The 22,599-nt window shown below is 41.2% G+C and overlaps 1 protein-coding gene across 1 annotated transcript in view; it reads left to right on the top strand.

The window, feature by feature from the left end:
* The first annotated feature begins 3,843 nt into the window (after positions 1–3,843).
* The window catches only part of LOC145415752 (E3 ubiquitin-protein ligase UHRF1-like), a 58,166-nt gene continuing 39,410 nt past the window's right edge, over positions 3,844–22,599 (top strand). The window contains exon 1 of the mRNA XM_080284989.1: positions 3,844–4,077. Coding sequence (XP_080141115.1) covers positions 3,928–4,077 — 150 coding nt within the window. The 5' untranslated portion in view covers positions 3,844–3,927. The remainder of the gene's footprint in view (positions 4,078–22,599) is intronic.

Below are 22,599 nucleotides of genomic sequence, written 5' to 3'. Positions count from 1 at the left end.
GAATCCCCATTCTGCCAATGTGAGGATTCTCTGACACACCAGTAACTCTTCATCATGGCTCAGTGAAGTATTACGTCCCACTTGTTTGCTATGTTTTTGTATCAGGTAATCATGTAATGTGCTCTTTTTTAATTTATATTTTTCAGCTGCTTTGCGCACACTCATGTTCTTGTTATTTATGTCATCTTTAGCCTTTTCCAGGGCACTTTTGGACACTTTACTTGTGTAGGCTCTTTTCCTCTTTATAGGAGATTTCGCTGTTTTAGCCATGTTTTTCTGTTTATATAATTAGCATCACTTTACCATTAATATTATTGTCTGTCCGAAGTTTGGACTTTATTTGGCTCAAATAATTTGTCTGTCCGAAGTTAGGAATTTTTTCTGCAAAATAAAGAAGTATTCATCAAAGCAGGCATAGCAAGATTATCCATGCATATATTTTGAAACAGTTTACTTCCCAGTACTTACAGCACTTTTCTACATATAATCGTACTGTTCACTTTTTTACAACTGAAACTGTTTGTTCTGTGTGAACAAAGTTTTGCAGGGTAAGAAAATTCAGTTATTATTTTTTCCAATGGATTCACGAATTTTTTTCACCCACACATATTCAAGCTAGTTTAATAGGATTAATACATAATAGTCTTAGAGGATTACCCTACCTACCCATATCATTATTTTTTGCAAATATCGCACTCTTTTCCAAGAAACTTGAATTATTACATTTTTTTGCGAAATGTCCGAAGTTTGGACGCCGTCCGAAGTTATGGCGTTTTACGGTAATAAGGATAATAACAATTTCAGTTAAGTAAATAAAATACAATGAAAGCATTAGGCCTATTCTATGTCCCTGCGACCCGTCAAAGTTCCTCTATCGACCTATAGTCAGAGAATCACTGCTCTATCCCGTTAAGGATTTTATAAGCTTCAGTTAGATCTCCTTGGCGTCTTCTCTTCTCTTGAGTTGTCAGCCCAAGTCTTTCACATCTCTCTACATATTCTAGGTCTCTGAGCTCTGGTACAAGTCTTGTCATCCTTTTCTGTACTTTTTCCAATCCCATTATGTCTTTCCTGTAGTATGAGAACCAGCTTTGCACCTCATATTCCAAGTGGGGTCTTACCAATGAACAATGCAGTACAGTGATTTACACAAGCCAACTTCCATTTTTTTTTTTTTTTTTTGCAAGGAAGAAGGAACCAAAGGCATGGAGCCAGCAAACCATTCCTTCCAAGAAAAAAACAGACAATATAACAGAAGACCAAATTCAAGATCCATTCATTTCGAGACGCCTGGACACACTGCGTTTGAATGACTGGATATCATAGGAAGTAGGAGATACAGACAGAAGGAGACAGTTCCAGAGTTGACCTGTTGCATAAATGAAGGACTGGGAGTAACAGTTAACTCTTGCATAGAGAGCTGGACAGAAAAGAGATGAGAAAAGCTTCTTCTTATTAGACCAACCATTCTATTTCCTTTACCCACCACTTCAGCATTATGCTTAGCCAGTTTTAGGCCTGAAGATACAAATATGCCTAGATCTTTTTCCACATCTGATGATTTCAGTTCCCTTCTATTTATTTCATAGACAAAACCAGGATTTCTGTGGCCTAAGTGGACTGTGGCGCATGTCTCAGCAATAAATTTTAACAGCCATTTCCTACGTCAGTTTTCTAGATTGTTCAAGTCTCTTTGCAGAGCTTGTACATCATCCATGTTGCCAATCCTGTTATAAATTTTGGTATTGTCTGTAAAGGGAAGGGCTGGACATTCTAACTCATTAACTAGGTCATTAATGTATACCAAAAATAACACAAAATTTCAAATATTAGGTATGTATGAACCTATATGGTGATAAAAATTATATTTTCCTCTTAAAAGTGTCTATTTGTAGCCGATTCGGTAAATGACCACTGATTCTGTATCTCATCGCACCAATAATTGCAAACTTTTCAATGTTTGTGAGTTTTCCAAAACTTTGACCCCCAAGAAATTTATTTTGTCTATCTATCTATCTATCTAGAGCCAGATGCCATAATCCCGCACGGGGTGGCCACCTGACCTTGAGTTATTTGTTTTACGGGGAGGGGCACTAATCCTCCACCAACCCACTTGGTGACATATAGGGAGCATGTATGGTTTGGTTATATGGTTACCACCCAGCATTGTAAATGGTATCTTGGCTTACAGGAAACCATTTGGCTTGTCACTCAATGTATAGCCACCTGTAAAGGAAAGAAAAGCAATAAGAAGTAACAGGAAAGATGGGAGAAATAGGAAGAGAGGAGGACAGGCACAGAATAAGAATGATACAGGCTAAGGAAGAAGTAGGCAGCACTACATCAAGTGAGTGGATGATGGTCGCCACCACCTACCTCTAGAAAATGTATCGTACAGAACTTTAAAAACTTAATAATAAGACTGCCATTAAATTTCATGAAGAATTTCCCCAAATAATACCTTAATGGGAATAGGCTGCATGCAGAATTAAGCTTCAGTTTCATGGTGCCAATTTCCTCACTAATCTCAGAGCTTATACAGAGGAAAAAATTAGGTGGCATATTATTATTATTTTTTTTTTTTATCCACTTTACCTTCACTTATTGGCCAAGTTCACTTTCTTTACAGTATTACAACTTTATTGTCACAACAAGGGCTAGGCTACTCACCCTAGACATATATGGCAAGAATGATGAGTCACTACCCATGAGCGGCAGTATATGAGCAATAACTCCAACTGCCCCCAAGATTAAACTCATGTGCTTAATCCCACTAGATCACCATGCATCTGTTTGTTGATTCTGTTAGATACCAATGTATTTCCTGTCACTCAGTATTGCATCACTTGCGAGTTGCACATCCTAGATACCTTCCTACCTCAATAAAATAAACAAAATATAGTGTAGCAACTACTGTACTGTACCTGGGTTTAATGGTGACATCCTACTTGAAAAATGATTTGGTAATATTGAAAAACTTCTAAGATGCATTCTGAATACTTTTAGTGGCTACCATTCAGTATATCTCTGAAGGCAACTGATGCCAAATACTGTAGTGCAAAACGTACTAAATAAATGACAATGCTGCAGTAAAGTTAGTTAACACCTGCACCAAGAAGTGGTCACTTTCTTAAAAACTGTATGTAACAAATCATAAATACAAACTCTAAGGCCACCTTCAAGAATATTACTACTTCTTAACCTGTATGACATTATGCAATTATGTCTTCAAATGCAATCTGCGATGCATGCAAGTACGCCACCCTCGGTTCGAAACATTAGGCGTCTGTCGTCACCATGGTAACCAACTCGTCCGATTACCATCAGGAATGCACTGCGAAATTTTAAAATTATGTTTAGCAGCCGAATTGGTTGTTGTCTAAAAAAAAAAAAAAAATGTACGGGAGAATATAGGATGAACTCACTATATAGTTGCGTTCATTTACCCAGCCCTTCCTCCATATCCCTACCATCCGGGTGACGTGTGTGTGTGTGTGTGTGTGTGTGTGTGTGCAAGGAAGTGAGAACCAAAGGCAGGAGCCAGCAAATTGTTCCCTCCAAGAAAAGACAAAAACATGAGCTCAGTGGGACACACACACACACGCACACACACTTTTCCGTTCATTCACTCTCTCAAACTCGCACTCGATTTCCTGCACTCCTCAAATTGTGTCTGTCCAGAATAATGGTGTGAATTGCAATAAAAAATATTATTACTGATTAAATATATCAATGAAATATTTGACTGACAACTTTTCTAAAATGTTAATAAGTCAGTTCCTAAACTGAGATAATGCATTCATTGTTTACAATCTTTTCCCGCCAATCAACGAAGCACTGGACGGAAAGACCGCGGGTTGGGCACTGGGGTTTGTTGATGTCAAAGGGACATTGGGAAGTTTGCTGTGTTGTGTGTCAAAGCTCACGATGTATGTGAAGGTTCGGACAATGGATGGCAGCCAGACTGCTGTCCTGACTATGTCTAAGCTCACCAGCATCAAGGATTTTCGTGCAATGGTAGAGGAGAAGCTAGGGGTTGCAGCAGACAGACAACGTCTCTTCTATCGTGGCAAGCAGGTAACAAAAAGTATTTTTGTATCATTTAAGAATGTAGAGGACTCGTAAGGCAAATATTTCAGTTAAAAAGTAACCAGACCTCATAGGACAAGCTGTTTAAGGGTAGTTTCCGATGCTTGCAGTGCTACCTTTAAAAAGTAAAATTTTACAAGTACAGTACACAATAAACCCCTATTGGGCAACAATTTTTTTCTGAGGTGTTTTGAATGATTATGACATTCATTTTTGTTAGAATGCTTCATTGTGCCCATTTCCCCTTTCCCCCCCCACGAATGTGGCAAATCCGACAAAATTGAAGGTAAAATCATCCTCATCATTCAAAAATGGCTGATTCAAACTGCTGCATTATTCATTAAAGTAACCATACCTATCCTAACGAAACCTACGCCTATTAAACCCTTTCCCAAATATGAATAAAGGCACTCCATAGTTGCGACCTTGAAACACAGTGAAATTGCTGCATTCGCTGCTTTATGTCATGGCAGTGACAGCAAACCAATCCTTCTGTGCCCTATTTGATAAGCTGGAAATGTTATTAAACTTTCCAAACTAGGGGTATATGGTCAATTTTTGCACATACACCTCATGCAATTTTCAATTTTTCGTTGCCATTTTCTAGTAGATTCTGTCATTCTAAGAATCTTTTCCTCTGTGACATTTGGAAATTGATAATAAACGAGAAACAGAAAACACTCAGGTTGGATGCCTGTTACCATGTGAAATGTCCTATTTTTATAGCTAAACGAAATTAACCTAACCTAACCTGTCAGAATTACCCAACCAAACCTAACCTATCAAATTTACCTAACCTAACCCAGAAGCTTACCTTAATCAGTATCCTCGTCATCGTTGAGGATGAATTTCATTGGCTGACGCAAAGCGCGCTTGTCTGTGATTGGCAGATATAAATCACATGTAACTCGTTTGATTATCAGTTTCCGAGAGAAGTGTCATAGAAGAAAAGGTTCTTAGAATGACTGAATCTACTACAAAATTTTAACAAAAAGTAAAAAATCGCATGAGGTATACATGTAAAGTTTGACCAGGTATCCTTACTAAATCAGTAGGAAAGGAAAGGAAAGTAGAGTTATGGAAACTTTCTTTATTTCAGCTCTCATGGACAGGACTTTCTGTGGGGGGGGGGGCCTCTTGACTGGTGGGTAATCGCGGTTATTATGCACTTGCGAATGGTATCGTATTTAACGAAAAAGTTATATATTTTGATGGCCTACCTGTCTATGACCGTTATTTTACTGGGTTCCGTATTGTGTACTTGTAAAATAAAACCTAAAAAGTTAGCTATGTATTAAATATGAGTCATGTGGTATTTCCAACTTTCCTATTGGAATGAAGTCTTGGCTGGACCCTTTGCCATTTTTTTTTTTTTTTTTTTCATCAGCATATAGTGTGGGCTGTTTTTAAATCATTTGATTTAAAAATTATTGTAAATAGAGGGTTCCATTATTGTACTTCATACCGTGTACTGTATATTTTTTACCAGTATTTTATGGAATAAGGGTGGTAGGTGGTGGCGACCATCATCCACTCACTTGATGTAGTGCTGCCTACTTCTTCCTTAGCCTTTATCATTCTTTTTCTGTGCCTGTCGTCCTCTCTTCCTATTTCTCCCATCTCTCTTGTCACTTATTGCTTTTCGTTCCTTTACAGGTGGCTTTACATTGAGTGACAAGCCAAATGGTTTCCTGTAAGCCAAGAAACCATTTACAACGCTGGGTGGTAACCATATAACCAACTCATACGTGCTCCCTACGTGTCAGCAAGTGGGTTGGTGGAGGGTTAGTGCCCCTCCCCGTAAAACAAATAACTCAAAGTCAAATGGCCACTCCTTACGGGATTATGGCGTCGGGCAATAGATAGATAGATTTTATGGAATATGAAGCATTGTTATATACCGGTAACTATCTATCTATTTATTGCCAGGTGCCATAATCTCATAAGGGGTGGCCATTTGACTTTGAGTTATTTGTTTTACGGGGAGGGGCACTAACCCTTCACCAACCCACTTGTTGATAGGTAGGGAGCACGTATGGTTTGGTTATATGGTTACCACCCAGCGTTGTAAATGGTTTCTTGGCTTACAGGAAACCATTAGGTTTGTCACTCAATGTAAAGCTACCTGTAAAGGAAAGAAAAGCAATAAGAAGTGACAGGACAGATGGAAGAAATAGGAAGAGAGGAGGGCAGGCACAGAAAAAAATGATACAGGCTAAGGAAGAAGTAGGCAGCACTACATCAAGAGAGTGGATGATGGTCACCACCACCTACACCGTCTTCTTGGTCACTCGAATTCCAACCCCCGTCTTCATGGTCGCTTGAATTCCAACCCCCGTCTTCTTGGTCGCTTGAATTCCAATCCCCGTCTTCTTGGTCGCTTGAGTTCCAACCCTCGTCTTCTTGGTCACTTGAATTCCAACTCCCTTCTTCATGGTCGCTTCAATTCCAACCCCCGTCTTCTTGGTTGCTTGAATTCCAACCCCTGTCTTCTTGGTCGCTTGAATTCCAACCTGTCTTCTTGGTCACTTGAATTCCAACCCCCGTCTTCTTGATCGCTTGAATTCCAACCCCCATCTTCTTGGTCACTTGAATTCCAACCCCCGTCTTCTTGGTCGCTTGAATTCCAACCCCCGTTTTCTTGGTCGCTTGAATTCCAACCCCCGTCTTCTTGGTCGCTTGAATTCCAACCCCCGTCTTCTTGGTCGCTTGAATTCCAACCCCCGTCTTCTTGGTCGCTTGAATTCAAACCCCCGTCTTCTTGGTTGCTTGAATTCATCTTGGTCATGAATTCAAACTTCGTCGGTAACTGCTGAGTGTTATTTTGTGAGCCTGATCATATATTGATGGGTGTCTCTTGTGTGATGTGTATAAATATTTTCTTTATGGTCGCATCTACCTTGCCATCCCATGGTCGTGTGATGATTACCGAACTCTCGTAATGCATGATACTGTTTTGGCATATGTTTTTCCAAATACACATTTTGGTTCACATGCTGTGAGGTATGTTATAATCATTGCGGGGTCTGAGGGTAAAGCCCCCAGTTATGTGATAACACCTTTCCAGTTAGGCCTTCTCTGCTATTATTTTTTTTTAACCCCTTTGCGCCCATGCCGCAGGGCGTCACGTAGCCTGCCCATCCCCCCCCCCAATCATGAACATGCATAAAGAATACTTAACAGATATTACTTATTTTTTCTTCAGTAAAGTGTCATATGTTCCCTTTCTGTCTATATTAAATACATACAGGTAAGCCCTTAATTCATGCGATTTCGGTTATCCACGAATTTTTCGTACAATAATTAAAACATAAAATTATAGTATTCAAATAAATAAATTTAATATACAAGAGAAATAAATAAAATATAAAAATGCCTACCTGCTGCCCATGTGCATACATATATGTATGTGTGTGTGTGTGTGTGTGTGGGAGGTTGGTCTACCACGCACCACACAGTCAGTTTGAATCCGACGGTCGAACCATGCGTGACTCATGAATCTTTATTTATGGCTTATTTTTCCGCCTTCCAGTGATTGCTTGCCTTGTTTGCCAACATGGTGCCTAAGCATAGTGCTAGTGATGCATGTGGTAACACACCAAAACGGACTCGTAAAGTGATGTTGCTGACAGAGAAAGTTAAAGTGTTGAACAAATTTAAGGGAGGAATGTCGGCGACAATTCTCCGTCAGGATGATTCCCCGTCATTTATTTACATACCAGTTTATTTAGCAAGTACAGTACACTAGTTTTTTACTTATATGAGTTATAAAATCCCCCTGAAAATTAGTTATTAAAGTATTAATTAATCAATAATAAGTATATTTATAGAATGACAGGGAATCGTCCATGTTTTGATGGTGAATTGTCTCTGAACAATGTGTTTGGGGTGAGTCAACTGTTCTCACAATAAAGAAGGCAGAACGTAGCATACGGGAGTCAGTGAGGGCTAGTGCACCAGACTGCTAAAGTGTCTCCACCTACGCCTGTGAACTGGCTCGGAACCGTATGTTTTGGGTGAATGAGTCAACTGTTTGGACAATAAAGAAGGCAGAATGTAGCATATGGGAGGCAGTGAGGGCTTGTGCACCAGACTGCTGAATTGTCTTCACCTACGCCTGTGCTTGTCAGGTTTCAGTGTTAAATTTCTTACATTTTTGTTGTTTTTCATACTTTATGCTAGTTTATAAGGTGTATGTAGTGCATAAACAGTATTATTCAGATGTAATATACTTAGTAGACATGCGTAATTATGTGCACACAAGGGCAGAATGCATACATGAATTTACCACATACACGAAGGGTCTGGGAACGTAACCCTCGCGTGAATTAAGGGCTTACCTGTATATATATATATATATATATATATTCATTACATACACACATCTTACTTACCAGTACAGTAATCCCTCTAATATCTGAACGCCCAATATCCGAACATCCCCACTAACCGGACATAATCCTCCTGGGATCCAATATTCCCAAAATGGGCCAAAAACTGCAAAAAATTCGAAAAAAATCTGACTTTTTTTCCCTCCCATAATTTGAAATTCCCGCCTGGCGCCAAACAGCTGTTACACCATGGTCCCTTCACCCCTTCCTTCCTCCCCCTCCCCCCTCCCCTGTCAGGTTGCCATTTGGTATTTTTCATTACCAAGTGTGGGCCAATTTGGTAATGAAAAATTCGTTTGGTAATGCATTAGAATAATGCATTACCAAATGGATTTTTCACATGTATGAGGATACACAGGATGGAGATGGTGGATTGTTTGCTCTCTCTGATTAATCTGCTACCCTACATAGTGTGAAAATAATCAACATGGTGTTAGTTATAAGGAGAGTGATTACATGTATTTCCACTTGTATATATAATTAGTGAAGAATATATGCTAGCTTTACGAATTTGGTAATGAAAAGTTATATTTGACAATGAAAGTTGAGGAGATTGGTAATGTGGCTGTTGCGATCTGGCAACTCTGTTACCCCACCAACATCAACAGTCACAGCTTAACTCCGATGGAGAGCAGATACTCATAACAGTGCAAGCCACAGGTGCTTGTTTTTTGTGAATAAACAGTGAATAAACTGCAATACCTTGCCACTAGAACACACAGGAATTTACAGTGTTGTGCAGTGTTAAGAAATTAGAATTTAGAGTGCAGAGGATTAACTGTGGACTGCAAACTGGCGGTTCAAACCAGTCCAAGACAAAGGGACTTGTAAGTACCCAGAATGTTTAATATTGTATAAACTCACCTCTAAAACCTCATTTTATGGTTCTTTTGCATTTATTTCAGTCTTTTATGTCCCTTATTGGTGTGATTTGGATCTTAAATAGGTGCTATGCATGTCCAGAGGGAGATGTATAGGTGTTTTTCAGAGTTAGGGTCCGTAAGTACTAGTCCATAAGCTGGGGCCCAATATCCGGACAGGACCACTATCCGGACCTGCCTATGGCTCTATTGATCCGGATATTGGAGGGGTTACTGTACTATAAGTAGGGGGGTACGGTGGAAGGGCGTGATGAAGAAAGTGTTGGGGTGTTCTAGTTTTTTCTTGGCTTTCGTGACACGCCACTTAGCCTTGGGGGCGGGCCTCCATAACACACACTGTGAGACCAGTACATATGCATATCTGGGTACTGTGACACCCCCATCACCATCAGTAGTCCTATAAAAACATGCATTTAATCAATTGTAAATGGTCTCCATTTTAGGCCATGTACTTTACTTTTACTAGGATTCACAGCCCATTACACATCAGCCCTTTCATTCACCCATGAACACAATTTTTGTCATCACTTCGTCATCAAGAAAATGACTAAAAGCAGCCCCAGGGGAAGCAAATGTAGGGGGCATCATATCCTGGGCAGCACCGTCACTGAAGGCAGGAATGGCGTCTGGCCATTGGTCTGCAAAAATGTCCACCAGATACCTGCACCCACTCTCCTCAGTCAGGTCATCTTCCTTCCGTAATTCATTATCGCCTAGTGATAACTCACTTTCAGTACTATCATCCTCACTGGATTCCCCTGGCACATACGATGGATCAGATTATTCGTCATTGCTGTCTGGCATGGCTGTGTATTCCTGAAAACGATCACAGGAAAAAAAATCACAATAAATTCCCAATATAGCAATGCACAGATACGACGATCTACGTAATCAGGGTTGGATCAAATACTGATTTTTAAGAGGTCAAATACAAATACAAATCGATCTATCTATCTATTGTCAGACGCCTCAATCCCGTTTGGGGTGGCCACAAACAAGTCGCCCTGCTCCCAACTCACACCCCCCTCTCTCATATTCCTCTCCACCCCATCCCTCCATCTCATCCTCGGCCTCCCCCTCCCTCTTCCCCCCTCCACCTCACTCACACACACTCTCTTCGTCAGTCTTTCGCCCTCCATTCTCTCCACATGGCCAAACCACCTCAGTGTGTTCCTCATAACGCTTCCTATCACATCCACATCCACACCACAACGCTCCTTTATATCCTCATTCGTCAGCCTGTCTCTCCATGTGACTCCACAGGCTCCTCTTAAATAACTCATTTCCACTGCTCTCACTCTTGAGTTGTGTCCTTCCAACAACATCCAAGCTTCACTTCCATATGTTAGAGTTGGTATCACAATACTGTCATGTAGTAACTTTTTCACTTCCATGCTCTCTTCCCTGTTTCTTATCACCGCTTTCAAAGAACCAGCAACCTTTCTTCCCTGCTGTACCCTTTCAAGCACTTCACCCTCCAAACCTCCATCCTTACTCATCACACTATCCAAGTACTTAAACGTACTCACATTTACCAATTCCTCACCATCCAACCTCGCTGTACTTTCACTGCCTTCACCCCTCTCAAAGACCATCACTTTACTCTTCCTTACATTCACCTTTAGATTCTGTTTCTTACACACTCTTCCAAACTCATCCACCAAGCCTTGCAGCTCCCCTTCATCTTCACTCAACAACACAGTATCATCTGCAAACAACAGTACAGGGAGTTTCCAAACACTATCCTCTCTCACCAGGGCCACTCCAATATCCACTACCCTACCTTGTACCTCTTTTATTACCCCATCCATGTACAGATTGAACAACCATGGAGACATGACACACCCCTGTTTCAACCCAACTTTCAAAGAGAAAAATTCACTTAGTTCACCTTCCACACGCACTGCAGCCTTCGCACCATCGTACTTACTCTTCACAGCATTCAACAACTTCCCATCTACTCCACATATTCTTAACACTTTCCACAATCCTTGTCTATCCACCCTGTCATATGCTTTCTCCAAATCCATGAAAGCCACATACAACTTCTTTCCCTTCTCTAGAAACTTTTCCACTAAAGATCTAAGAATGAATATCTGATCTACACAACCTCTTCCCTTCCTAAAGCCTCCCTGTTCTTCTCCAACTAATTTCTCTGTTCTTTCTCTAACTCTGTCAGTAAGTATCCTACCATACACTTTTCCTATAATAGGTATAACAAATACAAATACTTGTAACATTAGGATGCAAAAATACAAATACAAATACTGTTTCTTTTGGGTGCCAAAATACAATTAGAAATACAAATACAGTAATCCCTCTAATATCCGAACGCCCAATATCCGAACATCCCCACTAACCGGACATAATCCTCCTGGGATCCAATATTCCCAAAATGGGCCAAAAACCGCAAAGAATTCGAAAAAAATCTGACTTTTTTCCCTCCCATAATTTGAAATTCCCGCCTGGCACCGAACAGCTGTTACACCATGGTCCCTTCACCCCTTCCTTCCTCCCCCTCCCCCCTCCCCTGTCAGGTTGCCATTTGGTATTTTTCATTACCAAGTGTGGGCCAATTTGGTAATGAAAAATTCGTTTGGTAATGCATTAGAATAATGCATTACCAAATGGATTTTTCACATGTATGAGGATACACAGGATGGAGATGGTGGATTGTTTGCTCTCTCTGATTAATCTGCTACCCTACATAGTGTGAAAATAATCAACATGGTGTTAGTTATAAGGAGAGTGATTACATGTATTTCCACTTGTATATATAATTAGTGAAGAATATATGCTAGCTTTATGAATTTGGTAATGAAAAGTTATATTTGACAATGAAAGTTGAAGAGATTGGTAATGTGGCTGTTGCGATCTGGCAACTCTGTTACCCCACCAACATCAACAGTCACAGCTTAACTCCGATGGAGAGCAGATACTCATAACAGTGCAAGCCACAGGTGCTTGTTTTTTGTGAATAAACAGTGAATAAACTGCAATACCTTGCCACTAGAACACACAGGAATTTACAGTGTTGTGCAGTGTTAAGAAATTAGAATTTAGAGTGCAGAGGATTAACTGTGGACTGCAAACTGGCGGTTCAAACCAGTCGAGGAGCAAGGGCCTTGTAAGTACCCAGAATGTTTAATATTGTATAAACTCACCTCTAAAACCTCATTTTATGGTTCTTTTGCATTTATATCAGTCTTTTATGTCCCTTATTGGTGTGATTTGGGTCTTAAATAGGTGCAATGCATGTCCAGAGGGAGTTGTATAGGTGTTTTTCAGAGTTAGGGTCCATAAGTACAAGTCCATAAGCTGGGGCCCAATATCCGGACAGGACCACTATCCGGACCTGCCTGTGGCTCTATTACGTCGGATATTGGAGGGATTACTGTACATTGAAAATGTATGTAAATATAATTCAAATACAAATATACAGTAACCCCTCCAATATCCGGATCAATAGAGCCATCGGTAGGTTCGGATATTGGTTTCGTCCGGATATTGGGCCCCAGCTTATGGACTTGTACTTACAGACCCTAACACAGAGAAACACCTATACAACTCCCTCCGGACATGCATAGCACCTATTTAACACCCAAATCACACCAATAAGGCACATAAATGACTGAAATAAATGCAATAGAAACATAAAATGTGGGTTTAGAAGTATGTTCATACATTAATAAACATTCTGGTACTTATGGACTCTAACCGAACCTAACCGAACCGAATCTAACCGAACTCTGAAAAACACATTCCTACTGCACATGCATGAGGTAAGTTTAGTATGGAAAGAAGTACAGTATGACACTTTCTGGTAAGTATAGTATGGGAAAAAATACAATATGAAACATTCTGGTAAATATAGTATGGAAAATAGTACAACATGAAACATTCTGGCTACTTACAGCAAGTCCCTGGCCACCTCGATGAATAACCGCCTCCTCTCGGACTCTAACAGTAAGAACGATTTCCTGAAGCACTTGCACTACACTCTTCCTGAAGTCTTGCACTGAACTTAGTCACTAACACACAGAAGTCTGTTCTTTTCACAGTGTTCACTTTAGTCCAAATAATGTTCCATTAAATTTAAGTGTTGCACATTAACTTTTCCCAAGTTTTTTTAGGTTTCCAAAGCCAAAACAAAGAAGGTTAGTTACGTTAAATTTCTTTTCTACTTAGTCTTTTCTCCCAACTTGAAAACCTTAACACAACACACCGTTTTTTTCACTGCACAACACTCAAAATTCCCGTGTGGTCTAGTGGAGAAGTTCTTGCTGTTTATTCACTGTCAGAGCCCGAGAGTATCACTGGCAGGCGTCCAAGGGGTGCATCGGTGGGTAGTGGTGATGGCGTACCGACTACAGAAGACTCTGAAGACAGCCGCAAACTCACGTCGAGCGGTGACTCTTGTCGCGGTGAGAGACAGGCGGGAAGTGGGGAGGATGCAGCGGCGCTCTATCGGACGTCAGAGGAATGACGAACCAAAACAATGCTCTCACGCGGCGCGCGCGGCAAGTTCAAATTATGGACGGCAAAAAATCGATTTTTTTTTCCCAATTTTTTTGGATTTTCGGACCATTTTGGGAATGTTTGATCCCAGGACGATAAGGTTCGGTTAGTGGGGATGTTCGGTTATTGGGCGTCCGGATATTAGAGTGATTACTGTATTTGTATCTGATCCACTCCTGGTGATAATATAGGAAAACTCAAGAGCTCATGGGACTCGGGACTCAGGAGGCACAGCTACAAGTCTGCCCAGATGCACGTTGATGTTCTATCTGAACCTGTGATCTAAGTTAGCGAGTCAGACAGAAGTGGCGTGGCATTTAAATTTGAAATACAAATACAAATTCAAAATACTTTTTCTTGTAGGTGCCAAAATACAATTACAAATACAAATACATTGAAAATGTATTTAAATATAACTCAAATACAAATACAATTGTATTTGATCCACCCCTGTACGTAATCCTACCTCCTTGAGTGCCAAACACAAACTGAGAGCCAAGTACAAAGTAGGAGCCATAAAACTCTGTGGTGAGCAGTGACATTTCATATGACATCATTTGTCTGAGCTGTCACTGGTTGGTGGGTGGAGCTTGTTTTTCTTACCCAATGAGGTATACCAGGATCAAATAATGCATATGGGCCTATAAACCACGTCCCAATACTGTACATATAGATTTTATGGAATGTAGAAGGCTATGTTATGGGCGGAATTACTTTGTGCTTTGTGAACATAAACACACACATCATGGGTGTGAAGGGCTTAAGCTACCAGTATGTGCATCGGAGATTGGTTGGTGTGCTGACGACATGTTCAGTTAGTGGGATCAACAAACATGCTGATGGGGGTGTTCAGGCAGCTTCTGTAGTATCGCAAAGTAGTTACGGTATACAGGCATACCCCGGTTTAATAATTTAATTGGTTGGGTAAAACCCTATCATTAGGTGGGGTATTGTATATCGGGGTACTTTTAACAGTAATCTCTCCAATATCCGATGTAATAGGGCCATAGGCAGGTCCAGATAGTGGACCTGTCTGGATTTTGGGCCCCAGCTTATGGACTTGTACTTATGGACCCTAACTCAGAGAAACACCTATACAACTCCCTCTGGACATGCATAGCATCTATTTAAGACCCAAATCACACCAATAAGGCACATAAATGACTGAAATAAATGCAAAAGAACAATAAAATGAGGGTTTAGCGGTAGGTTCATACAATATTAAACATTCTGGTTACTGGCTCCTGGACTGGTACTTATGGACCCTAACCTGGCCTAACTCAGAAAAACACCTTCCTACTGCACATGCATAGCTCCTAACACCCTATTTACACCAATAAAGGACATTAAAGAGTGAAATGAGGTGTTTGAGGTAAGTATAGTTTGGAAAAAAGTACAGTATGAAACATTCTGCCTACTTACAGCAAGTCCATGGCCATCTCGATGAATAACCGCCTCCTCTCGGACTCTGACAGTAAGAAGGATTTCCTGAAGCACTTCCAGTACACTGTTCATGAAGTCTTTGCACTGAACTTAGTCAATCGCACTCAGAAGTCCGTTCTCTTCACAGTGCGCACTCTTGTCTAACTTATGCTCCATTGTAACTTACTAAGTGTTGCACTCTGCACTTTAACTTTTCCCACTCTTCTAACCATTTTCTAAAGCAAAAACAAACAAGTCTCTTTACGTTAAATTTTGTTCCAAATTAGTCTTTTCACTCACAACTGTAAATCCTTAACACAACATACTGTTTTTTTCACTGCACAACACTGTAAATTCCCGTGTGGTCTAGTGGAGAAGTTCTTGCTGTTTAATCACTGTCAGAGTCCGAGAGTATCACTGGCAGGTGACCTAGGGGTGCGTCGCTGGGTCGTGGTGATGGCGTACCCACTGCAGACGACTCTGAAGACAGACGCAAACTTATGTCGAGCGGTGACTCCCCCGTGGCTGATGTGCTGGGCTGTGGCTCGGAGCATGAGGGCCTGTCTTGGGGAGGCAACAGAGTGGAGCCAGGGCTGGGGACAGCGGGGGTCACGGGCCTGAAAAAACTGTCAATCGTTGATTGACGCAAGGACCGACGATTGTGACGATTGATGATGCGCTGCCTGAAAGCACGTACTTCCTCCACAAGTCCCAAGGGCCCCATCTCCCTGTCGCAGTCCGGGTGTTCCAGGTAGTCGAGAACGAACTCTAGGTGTTCCTGGAGTGCGCTCAGCTTGGGGATGGCTGGAGTAGTATCATGCTGAGAGGAGTCCGCATCATCATTGCCGTCCTCGTCGGAATCTTCAAGCTGGGTACTGACACATGCAACTGACGACGCGATCTCAATATCAGACAGTGTCTGATACCCAGGATCACCCTCGCCGTCATCCAACCACTATGCACATCGTCCACATCAAGATCTTTGCCATGCGTACGTAGCCGTGCATGGAAGTCATCCACGTCAAACCCTAGAAAATCGTACTCCACATCCGTTCCGAGAAGCAGACGAGACCAACCATTTTCTAGAGTCTTGACAGGGACTTCCTTCCATGCACTGGCCCAGTTGTAGATTGCAGACTTGATGTTGTAGTGGCAAAGGTTTTCCAAAGTCCGTTGGCCTCGCGTGTCCCGTCCCTCCCTGCACTCGTCCTCGTCCTCGAGAACAACCATCACCTCGTCCAGGAACTTCCGGCGATATAGTCGCTTTGTTGCCACGATCACTCCTTGGTCTATTAGTTGGATGAGAGCAGTCGTATTAGGTGGCAGAAACATGCACCTAATCCGGCCATTCTCAGCCACCAAGTCCTTGTCGCACGGGTGGGCAGGTGCATTGTCGAGGAGAAGGAGGGCCTTTACCTGGTCGCGCGGGATTCCCAGTGTCTTCGTCTGGTAATTGATGACCTCCTTGACGAAGTGGCGGTGGAACCAGTCTTTGAAGATCTGGGCTGTAAACCATGCCTTCAAAGAATGGTACCAGACGACAGGAAGGACATCCATCACCCCACGAAGACACCGAGGCTGCTTTGCACAGCCAACAATAATGGGCTTAAGCCAGTGCATGCCGTTAGCATTGGCACAACACAAAGCAGATATCTGTTGCTTGGAGAGCTTGCGGCCAGGTACATGCTTCTCCGTCTCCTCGGCTAGAGTGTTCGTTGGCAAAGAGCGATTGAATAAACTAGTTTCGTCAGCATTGTAGACTTAACCGAGAGTGAGGCCCTCCCTGTCGATCAAGCCCTTCACCTTGTGCCGAAACTCGTCAACTCCATCCTCGTTAGCATCCAAAGCTTCACCATGAGCTTTACGGTTGGTAAGGCCATGCCGTAACTTGAACGCGAAGAGCCAACCCTCGGATGCCTTGAAGTCTAGGGCGTCGTGAAGCCTGGCGAACTTCTCAGCAGCAGCCTTCAGCTCCGTTCCACGTACCATCACACCAGCAGCACGTTGCTGTCGACACCAAATCAACGTGGAGCGGTCCATTTCAGCAAACTTGGGAGTAAACATCACCTTCCTCTCCACGTTACATTTGCTTCTCGACGAGAAGTCAGCCGTGTACTACATGAGTTTGTCTCGGGATCTCTTGATATCGAACAAAGTAGATCAGGCCAGGTTGAACTCGCGGAGGATGCGGGAAGAAGACCACCCCGCATCTACTTTCTCCAATATCTCCCGTTTCTTCTCCAGAGTCAGCACCACTCTCTTCCTCTTCTCAGGCGGCGGGGCCATCATCACACACACTAATAAGAGGCCCGAGAGCAGCAGCAGTGCCTGCAGCAGGTAAGGAACCACCACAAAAGCGAGCACATGGGCAGCCATGATGACGAGCGTGTACTCACGGCGAGAGACAGGCGGAAAGTGGGGAGGATGCAGCGGCGCTCTATTGGACGTCGGTGGAATGACGCACCACAACAAAGCTGTCTCGCGCCGCACGCGGCAAGTTCAAAATCACGGGTGGGGATTTTGGGGGGGGGGGGGAGGTTCAGACCATTTTGGGAATGTTGGATCCTGGGACGATTATGTCTGGTTAGTGAGGATGTTCGGATATTGGGCGTTTGGATATTAGAGGGATTACTGTAATATTAATATATGATAATGTTACATCATACATGTAATTATAATGTAATATACTGTAATATCATAACCATGTGTTTATCAGTGTCATGAAACATGAGTGTCTTGAATCACGTAATAAACCAGAAAAGTATCGGAGTATCAGTGGACTGGGAGGCCCTCAGGCAGTACTTCTTTGATTTTCCCTGGAATGATTATTGCTTTCATGGCTGGGAGCCATCTGAGTGTGCCTTGCGCATTACGTAGGTTATTCTCTTGGGCATGGAAGCATACATTCCTTTCTCATATCCTTTGACTAACGCAAGAATGCCTTGGTTTAATCACGCTTGTTCTAATGCTGTCCGCAACAAGGAGAGGGCCTACAAAAGGTACCGGAGCCAACCCACCCCTGAATCACATCATCTTTACGTTTCTGCCCGGAATTGTGCTAAGTCTGTTCTTAGCTCTGCTAAAAATAATTTCATCCGTACTAAATGCTCTCAACTCTCCAATTCGAATTCTTCCCACTCCTTCTGGCACCTTGCCAAAACCTTTCTAACAACTTTACCTCATCATCCTTCCCTCGTCTTTTCTACTCTGATGGTTCTGGAGCTATTTCTTCTACTGATAAAGCAGATCTCTTCGCACAGACTTTCTCCTCCAATTCCACCTTAGATGATTCCGGTGCTGTTTCTCTATCACTTCCCGCCTCTGACTTCCTCATGGCTGACATTAAAATTTCTTCAGCTGATGTATTTTCTGCCATCACTGGCCTCAATACTAACAAGGCATATGGGCCTGATGGAGTCACTCTTGTTGTTCTCAAGAACTGTGCATCTGTGCTTACACCCTGCCTAGGCAAACTCTTTCGCCTTTGTCTGTCAACTTGTACCTTTCCTTCTTGCTGGAAGTTTGCTTTCATTCAGCCAGTCCCAAAGAAGGGTGACCACTCCCAACCCTCCAACTATCATCCAATTGCTTTAACGTCTTGTATTTCAAAAGTTTTTGAGTCAATTCTCAATAGAAAAATTTTAAGGCATATTTCCTATCACAACCTTCTTTCTGATCGTCAGTACGGGTTCCGTCAGGGACGCTCCACTGGCGATCTTCTCACCTACCTTTCAGACTCCTGGTCATCCTCCTTTCAGGACTTTGGCAAAAGCTTTGCCATTGCATTTGACATCTCAAAGGCTTTCAGTCGAGTCTGGCATAAATCTTTAATTTCCAAACTGCCCTCTTACGGTTTCTATCTTTCTATCTGTGCCTTCATCGCTAGCTTCCTTTCTGGTCATTCTATGTCCGCTGTTGTAGACGGCCATCATTCCTCTCCTAGATCTATTAACAGTGGTATTCCTCAGGGCTCTGTCCTATCACCAACTCTCTTCCTTTTATTCATCAATGACCTTCTAAGCTGTACATCTAACCCTATCCACTCATACGCTGATGACTCCACCCTTCACCTTTCCATTCGGTTCCCACAACGCCCATCTCAGCAGTTACTTCAACAGGCAAGGGATGAGGCTATGGCACACCTAATGTCTGACTTGGCTCATATCTCTGACTGGGGTAAAAATAATCTTGTTTTTTTTAATCATCAAAGACTCAGTTCTTGCACCTATGAACCCGTCAAAATCTTCCACAGGTATACCCACTAATGTTTAATAATATTCAGCTTAATCCTGCATCATCCTTGAACATGCTTGGGGTTTCATTTACTCGGGACTTATCTTGGAAAGATCATATTACATCTCTTGTAAAATCTGCTTCCAAGTGATTGGGTGTGCTAAGCCGACTCCGTTCTTTCTTTACCCCTGCACAATTGTTGACTCTATACAGGGGTTTTATCCGCCCCCGTGTGGAGTACAACTCTCATGTGTGGGGAGGCTCCCCACATACAACTCTTCTCAATAGGGTGGAGTCAAAGGCTTTTTGTCTCATTAACTCTCCTCCTCTGACTCCCTTCAACCTCTCTCTCTTCACCGCACTGTTGCATCTTTATCTTTTTTCTATTGCTACTTTAATGGTCACTGTTCCTCTGAACTGTCTGCATGCATTCCTCCACCTCGACGATGGGCACGTAGCACTTCTAGCAGCAAACTCTCATCCCTTTTCTGTCCAACTCTCTAATGCAAGAGTTAACCGTTACTCCCAGTCTTTCATTTATGCAACAGGTCAACGCTGGAACTGTCTCCCTCTGTCTGTATTTACTGCTGCCTATGATCTCCAGTGTTTCATACGCAGTGTGTCTGGGCATCTCGAAATGAATGGATCTTGAATTTGGCTCTCTCTTGTATTTTGTTTTTCTCTTGGAGGGAACTCTATTGCAGGCTCATGGCCTTTGGCTCCTTCTTCCTTGCATTTAAAAAAAAAAAAAAAAAAAAAAAAAAAATACCTTGCCAACACCGATACTACAAAAAAAAAAAAAAAAAAAAAAGGCCGATACTACCGATACCGATATTATCTGCACATCCCTACTGTGATGTATCCAGTACTGTACTGTACTGACAAAATTACGAGATTTTGATTAGTTTTTTTTAGTATTTTAGACAATTCTAAGACACTTTATCTATGGCATCTTTGTCGTAAATTATTTTTATTTTACTCTTGAAGGTTAGGTTAAGTTAGCTTATCTTCAAGTGTAAAACAAAAATAAATTGTGACAAAAATGCCATTGAAGAAAGTGTCTTTAGAATTGTCTAAAATACAGAAAAAGGGATCAAAATCTCGTAATTTTGTTTTTGGCTGAAACTTTAATTTTCCCAAATTATCATATTTTCCTTCAGAACGTTGGTGTAAGAAAATGGCTTGAATTGCTGCAACATTGTCATCTTGTTTTAGTAGTTTTAATTTTCTTCAAAATTTTGATCAAGAGGCTGACGTGGTTGTGAGAAGTAATATCAAATTCCAGTGAGTATCTCATATTAAAGTTGTATTATCTTACTTGTGTTCAATCATGAGATTTTTTGAAATTTGGATATGGAATCAAGGTCATTGTAGTTAGATATTAAGTCATTCTGTTGTATAATTTTTAATTATGGCATCTGGCAGTAGATAGATAGATCTTTATTTTATGCACTTACCTTGTATAGGAGGCCATTCCAATATGCAGAAAGGCTTATTAGAACTTAATATAATGTAACATATTGGAATTGTAATCAGCTGTTACAAGTAACACTAGTTTACTGTGCACAACAGCAATAACTGTGGTGCTACCAAATGCCGAATCAGCACTTTTAACAGGAAACTGTTATAATTTGTATCATCATAAAGGTTTATACACACCTAATTATCTGAAATCCAGTAAAAAAAAAAAAAAAATGCTTAATTTAACTGTTAATAATCAGGGTACAGAGTGAATATATGCTAAAGTTAGCAGGTATTTCCTCTTTAGATTGTCAACACACCTTGACAGACTTCTGTTTGCATAAATACGGATTTACAAGTGTATTTGCATGTTAAATCAATATTTATACAAACTAGAAATCTGCGGAGGCGAGTTGTCAAGCTAAAGGCAAAACACTTATGCTACCTTTAGCAAGTTTCTGCTATGAATTCTGATTTACTATTGAGTTAGGCTCAAAATTTGACCAGATTTCAGATAATTTGGTGTGTATGAACCTATGTGGTGATAAAAATTATAATATTTTCTAGTTAAAAGTGTTGATTCAGTAAATGACTGCTGAATTGGTATTTTATTGCGCCCTCTTAACATACATCCCCAGCCAATATGCCTCATGCCCTACATATGTTTTATGTAGGTAAGTGAAAGTAATGTGCTGTAAAATGAAAGTACAGTACCATTTTGCACATCAGTAAGGCCTCCTGAGTAAGGAAGAAGCTAAAAAAAATATATATATATATATATATCATAAGGTAAGAATGTAAACGAGAGGATTCTTCACATTGACTGGAATCGATAGATGTAATAATTGTGAAAATGTCTTACACTCTTCAGTTGGCTAATGTTGAACTATCAGTATCTTATACAGCTTAAGAATACTATAGGGCAGAAAGGGTTAGAACCATTGCCAATGGAGGCATTCATAAACTCCCTAAAGTTGACAATTTTCACTTGATAACTTAATTTGAAAATTAAAAATGTAGTCAGCTAAACTACTGTTTTGTATGTTTCCTTTATCACTTTGTTCTTAAGTATAATTTTATGAACATAGTTATGCAGTAATATGATAAAGTTGAAGGGAATCACCAAACTAACCTAGTATACCATCTGAACCTAGGGACAATTACAGATCGTAGCTTAAAAGCGATTATTCACATTCTCAGTCATGTCTTTTAACATAAAAAAAAAAAAGAAAAAAGAAAATCGGACATTTACGCTTATATATACTGTAATACAGTACTGAAAGTTCTTTGACTGCAAAATATGTATAGGGATCAGATGAATCTAAAGGTGAATGTAGGGAAGAGTAAAGTGATGGTCTTCGAGAGAAATGAAGTCAACGAATGTACATTGAGACTGGATGGGGAGGAGATGGAGAATGTGAGTGCATTTAAGTACTTGGGTAGTGTGATGAGTAAGGTTGGAAGTTTAGAGGGTGAAGTGCTTGAAAAAGTGCAGCAGGGAAGAAAGGTTGCTGGTTCCTTGAAAGCAGTGATAAGAAACAGGGAAGTGAGCATGGAAGTGAAAAAGCTACTACATGACTGTATTGCGATACCATCTCTAACAT

This window comes from Coenobita brevimanus, chromosome 103, assembly GCF_032717465.1.
Source record: "Coenobita brevimanus isolate Jiangsu-jjx chromosome 103, ASM3271746v2, whole genome shotgun sequence".
Lineage (NCBI taxonomy): Eukaryota > Metazoa > Arthropoda > Malacostraca > Decapoda > Coenobitidae > Coenobita > Coenobita brevimanus.
This window is presented reverse-complemented; position numbering and strand designations above follow the sequence as displayed.